Here is a 6157-nt window from a genome sequence, read left to right as displayed (position 1 = left end):
CCATCTTGGCTGACAGTTAATTTGCATAAGGATATGCTGATTAGCCAATGGGAAGGGTAGCGGTCGTAAGCTAATTACCATGTTTCTCTTTTATTAGTGTAGATTATATATAGAGATGGGCTTACAATTCAAATCCTCTTCTCCATCCTCTGAGCATTTAGATATACTTCTAAGGTGTGATTTTCTAATATGTGGCATTATTTAGGGACACAGGCAGAATTTTTGTCTCTTTAACAGATCAACTCTTCCTAAATAATTGTCAGTCTTTTAAAGATATCTGGGATGAGGAGGTTGATTTCCTCCCTTCCTTGATAGTTTAACTAATTGGTTTCTTTTTTGCCAATTGGATTATTTCACTTGTTCAAGGTTCTTGTGTGGTAGAGAACAACTAGCCAGTATATTGATGTGAAAATAGTAATGGCTCTTGTGGATTCAGTTTCTCTATTAATATGTTTAGTAATTATGTGAACAATTAGTATATGCATCAAACATCATAACATCATCTAAATCTTAGAAAAACAGTAAAGTGACATTTCATTGTTTTCTAAATAAAATTTTTATACCTTTTTTTTTTTTTAGCTAATTTGCAGGATAGCAAGTACAAATATTGTGGAAGCTCTTCTGAATAATAGTGTTAAAATTGATTTTGTTGGATTCTTCTCTTCCTTAGGTGTCCCATTTTTCTAAGTATGGCCTTCAAGATTCTGATGAAGAGGAAGAGGAACGGCCATCCAAAACTAGTACAAAGAAGTTGAAGACGGCCGCTTTGCCTCCTGCAGGCCAGGACACACCATTCCAGATGGCTCTTAATGGCAAACCAGCACCTCCACCCCAGGTAGAGAAAGGACAGTGAATTTGAATGGAATCCATGATACAGAAGTTAAAAGCAAGTCATTCAGCTAGTACAAAGCTGTTTTATGACCCCCTGGACCTTTGAAGAGTACAAATATATTGCCAATAACATTGAGACAAGTATAAGGGAGGCGGGCATGAGGTGGTGCTGGCATCTGTTTTTTTTTTACTTGAGAGATTTAAAGAATTCTTGCTGTTTGGATCATTCCTTCTACAGATTGTCTTTCTTAAACAACTCCCTCTCATTTGGACTTGCTGAATTCTCTGCTCAGCGATCAACTTAAGATAGCCTTTGCTTGTGTGGGTTGGTGCAAAGTAAATCCTACTTTTATTGACTACTGATGTGCAAGTTTAATCTTCTTTATCTTCATGATTTTTTTTAAAAGCTCAGTTAGTCTTTCTGCAAGGGTTTTTAACTTCATTTTTCTCGAGCTGTTCACTTCAGGTAACATCTTGTTATTTGTATTATAACAATACATAATCTTTATGAAAATAAAGTTTTAAGAATACAAATTATTTGGCTTGGGGAAAGTAGGTGCTGCATTGTTTATTGCAATTATTTGTATCATACTCTTTTTCAGTATTGTTAAACCAGCATAAACCTTTGTCCTTGTAAGGAAAGGTTTGTAATTTAAATATCAGGTAGTTTTGCCACCTATAAAAGATTTACTTTCATTTGAATGTTGTTTATATTCAATCAAGTTACAAAATATTTTTTTTCTTTTGCTGCCATACTCCTTCAAAGAAGAGAACTTGGTATAGAATTACTTTGTAAAGAATCCTCTACCTCTCAGCTGCTAAAAGCAGAATCTTTGGAATTTTCCATGCTATAATTCTTAACAGCTGCTGATTTGTGCAATTTTTATGGTTTATTAAATAATTAGGAGGCATTTTCTGGATATTTTTGTGTATGTATGTTCATGTTTGCACATACAGAGTGAAGGGGAGCGAGTGATGAAAGTGGGAGATGGGAACTATATTGACTTTTATGTTTATAATCTTTATAGCATTTAAAATACCCATAAGATATCTCTTCTGAACTAAAGAAATGCTACAAATGGATTTGGTTTTCTAGTTTTGCATGTTCATTTTATCTGAATCATATAGTTTTATAATCTCTTTCCAAAGTGTTTTTTGATCTTAACATATGTATTTCTTAGGATAAGAGTCAGGTAGCCTTATTTTCTACCAATAAAAGTAATATGGAGAACCCTAAAAATATAGCTGTGGGGCAAAGTTTCATCTGTGGACAGATGAAAATTGACAAATAGTGATTTTGGCTTTTTAAATTCCAGAACACAATTAGTAACAGGTAATTATAAATCCCGTGTTGACACTTGAGTAGGTGAGAGCTCTTTGACAAACGGAGCACCAAAAATATTTCAGAACAAGGTTTAGGAAAAATAGGTGATAAGGATCAAAATGGGCAAAGAGAGTATAGTGAATATGGGGTCTTTTTCAGATATCTTATTTGATGGAGGAAGTGGGTGGCCTTTGACCTTTTGGATAGGGGAAGCAGAAATGGATAGAGTTGTTTAGATGCACAGGCTACGGTATTAAAACAATAAGGTGGGATTCTAGAGAATTGTTCATATTTCCCAGTGGTTGCACAGTTTTTAGTACCAAAGACCTACATTTTATTTGGCATGAGAATACTTAAGCCTTCTGCATGAACTGGGAATAGATAGCCAAGTCTTCTCATACCAGAATCAAGAGGGCTATCTTCATACCATCACCTGGCCTTCTTAGAGATGTTGATTTCCATGATACAGTGTTCTTTCAGGCTGTTGTTTTCTTCTTCCCTGTGTACAATTGCAGGTTCTGGAAAGATTTAATTTTATGTAATCTCTTTTATGCCTTTTAAATTAGTGAAAAATTCTAGCAGAAAAACCTTTACGTAGATGAATTAGGGCAGTTACAGAAATGTTGTTTGGTAGTTAGAACATTATTTCCAAAATGCTGATCTGAGATCTAGTTTTTAGCTCACTGCATCAATACCTTCAAGTAAGTTTAAGGTATTCTGAAGGAAAAAGGTGGTTAGGATTTTTTTTCTAAATATCTTTTATTGATTTCAGAGAGGAAGGAAGAGAGAGAGGAGATGGAAACATCCACAATGAGAGAGAATCATGAATCGGCTGCCTCCTGCAAGTCCCCCACTGGGGATGGAGCCCACAACCCGGGCATGTGCCCTTGACCAGAATTGAACCTGGGACCTTTCAGTTCACAGGCCGATGCTCTATTCACTGAGCCAAACCAGCTAGGGCTAGTGGTTAGGATTTAGAAGAAAATTCCATTTCACCTATATACTTTTTTGAAAAATAAAATGGCAGCTATCTAAAGTTATCCAGTACATTTTAATATATACTTTATATTTTTATGTAATTTATATATTATGCATATATAAAATCTATGAACACAAGCCTGTTTGCTTCAAATATTAATGTTATTTTTATTGATTTTCTTTAGGAAGGGGAAAGGAGAGAGAGAGAGAAACATTGATGAGAGAACATTGATTGGCTGCCTCCTGCAAGCCCCTACCAGGGATTGAGCCCATAACCCAAGCATGTGCCCTGACCTGGAATCAAACTGTGTCCTGATTCATAGGTCAAAGCTCAACCACTGAGCCATACTGGCCAGACTTTCTCCAGAATCTTAAAGCATAGAAATAATCAGATCTGCCTGTAGCCTCCTCCCCCGTAGGTAAAATATAGTATCATCTTTGCCTTTTGACCATTATCTAGCTTCCAGTTTTGTTAAAGCAGTCCTTGGGGATTGGTCACATCTTAACTAGTAATTCACCATGTACCCAGACATCAATTTTTCTACAATTATAAATGGGAGCAGTCATTCTTTTGGTAACTCTTGACACTTGGCTTGTTTGTTAATCCTCACCATAGGATACATTTCCCTTTGACTTTTAGAGGGAATGGAAGGCGAAAGGGAGGAGACAGAGAAAAACATCAATGTGAGAGAGACACATCCTTGGTTGCCTCCCACACTCGCCCTGGCTAGGGCTGGGAATGGAGCCTGTAGCTGAGCTATGTTCCCTTGACTGGATTTGAACCTGGGACCCTTCAGTTCATGGGCTGATGCTCTAATTACTGAGCCAAACTGGCTAGGGCAACTTTTGACACTTTTAAACATAAAAGAATTATTCCCAGATTAAAATTGTTCCTGATAATATTACTTTGTTTCCTCTTTTGGGAAGTTACAGTAGACAGTCCTTGTACTGCACAGGTAGAGTCCAGCTGACATTAGGTTTCAATCACCCAAAAGATAAATTCAGGCCACACATTGTATTAACTAGAAATTTATTTTTAAATATTTTCTTTAAAAACAATGCAGTTACTGGCGACTTTGATATTTGTGCCTTTTATTCTCTTTCCCAATGGTTTCTGACTATAAGGCAGTGTGACCCTGTGTACACTGGAAAATGATATTACAAAAAGGTGATTCTATGAACCGTCATTTGGATCCCAAGTACTTTTAGGGGGGATTTTTGGATAATTGTTAAATCTTTTGCAAAAATGCTACCTCTTGTGTAGAATGGTCAGGATTTAATATTGTGATATCATATTCTGAATAAACTACCTACCATATTCTGAATAAACTACATATGTCTTGAAGCTCTATGTCTATTTGGTGTAATTTAATGCTCCTTCCCTGATCTTTCTGCTGTCTACAGAGCCAGAGCCCAGAGGTGGAGCAGTTAGGGAGGGTTGTGGAACTGGACAGTGACATGGTAGATATCACCCAGGAGCCAGTTTTGGATTCCATGTTAGAAGAGAGCGTGCCTGAGGATCAGGAGCCTGTGTCCGCCTCAACACACATTGCATCTTCACTGGGAATTAATCCACATGTCTTACAGGTGAACTCCTAACCCACCCCTACTACAACAGGAAGCCAAACTAATATTTATTTCCCTTGCATAGCATCAGATGTCTTCCTTCATTTAAGAGCATTGAGTGCTCACTGGAATAAGAAAAAACATGGCCCATGTTTGAGCCTTATTTTCCCATTCGGGGAGGAAAGGCTGGGTTGAGATCAGAAGGCCTGGACTCTAATCCCAGTTTTAGAAATAGTAGTATATGACTTTAGGCAAGTCACTTAATAACTATGAGCACTGGTTTTTCTATATAAAATACTACTTTGTTTACTTCAAAGTAGTTTTGAGGCTCTTGAAAGTGCTCCACAAAAGCTAAAAGTTCAAAGCAAAACAAAACTAGTAGATGCAGATTTCTTTAAGCTCTGTCTCAATTCCCCCTGCCCATGTCTTTTGGCCTGTTAGGAGGTTAGCCTTTGGTTTATGTTTGACTTTGACATCATTCATTTAACAAATGAGCGAGTGATGCTATATGCCAGGCCCTAGTAAGACTGTAAATACAAAGGAAGAGGAGTATTAATAACTTCTACCCTTCAGGTACATACAAGTGTAATTGAGTCAGTTATACAAATGTTATTTCTGCTCTGGCACACCTTAAGGCAGAGCGATTTATTGGTTGTTAACTGCATTTTTCTTTTATGGCCTTTGGATTTGGGGGAGCACATTCATTCTATAGATATTGCCTTTTTAGATCATGAAAGCATCATTGCTTGCTGATGAAGAAGATGCAGATATGGTCCTGGATCAACGCTTCAGCCGCCTTCCTTCTAAAGCAGATACTTCTCAAGAAATCTGTTCTCCCAGACTCCCCATTTCAGCATCCCACTCATCAAAATCCCGTTCATTAGGTACTGTAAAAGATGCTATTTTATAAGAACACCATAAAGTCTTGTTTTTCATCTATCTTCTAATCAAGTCAACTTCTCTAGCAAAGACCTCCTAATGGCTATGACCAGGATGCCAAGAGGAAATGTACTCATACATATCTGTTAGGTGGGGCCAGTTTTTAAAAACCATGATTTGCTTTATTGGTGCCAACAGAAAAGTTATATGGAGAAAAAAGCATTTGTGTTTTGTTTAGATTTATGTTTTCATTTGCTTATGAGTGTGAATCAGATCATCTTAAATTTTCTAATTTCTATCAGGCCTTTGAGGAAATAGCAAGTTGTCCTGCACTATACTTATTTTGCAGTTCTGACACTATCCTTATTGCCTTTTAGGGGCAAATGTTGCTTCTCATAATGCACAAAACTTGTCAGATTCTTACTTTTCTCTAAACCCTGCCAGACTCTCAGGGAAGTCATTACATATTTTATTTTTAAAACTTTCCCTGTTCTAGTGGGCTTGTATCTATGTGTGTGAGATTAGAGATGGAGTGCTGTTGTCAACAAAGACATAGCAAATGTAATGTGAAAATATTGA

The 6157-nt window shown here is 36.9% G+C and overlaps 1 protein-coding gene across 6 annotated transcripts in view; it reads left to right on the top strand.

The window, feature by feature from the left end:
• The window catches only part of NUP98 (nucleoporin 98kDa), a 111359-nt gene that overhangs the window by 80366 nt on the left and 24836 nt on the right, over positions 1 to 6157 (top strand). For 5 of the 6 annotated variants that reach the window (XM_014540462.1, XM_005867135.2, XM_014540463.1 and 2 more), the window contains 3 exons: positions 671 to 835; positions 4538 to 4720; positions 5427 to 5583. In XM_014540462.1, coding sequence (XP_014395948.1) covers positions 671 to 835; positions 4538 to 4720; positions 5427 to 5583 — 505 coding nt within the window. Of the gene's footprint in view, positions 1 to 670; positions 1534 to 4537; positions 4721 to 5426; positions 5584 to 6157 lie in introns of those variants that run through there. The other variant, XM_005867137.2, reaches the window with a different exon arrangement.

This window comes from Myotis brandtii, unplaced genomic scaffold (assembly GCF_000412655.1).
Source record: "Myotis brandtii unplaced genomic scaffold, ASM41265v1 scaffold244, whole genome shotgun sequence".
Taxonomy (NCBI): Eukaryota; Metazoa; Chordata; class Mammalia; order Chiroptera; family Vespertilionidae; genus Myotis; species Myotis brandtii.
Note: the sequence above shows the minus strand (reverse complement) of the source record. Positions and strands in the feature narration are given on the sequence as shown.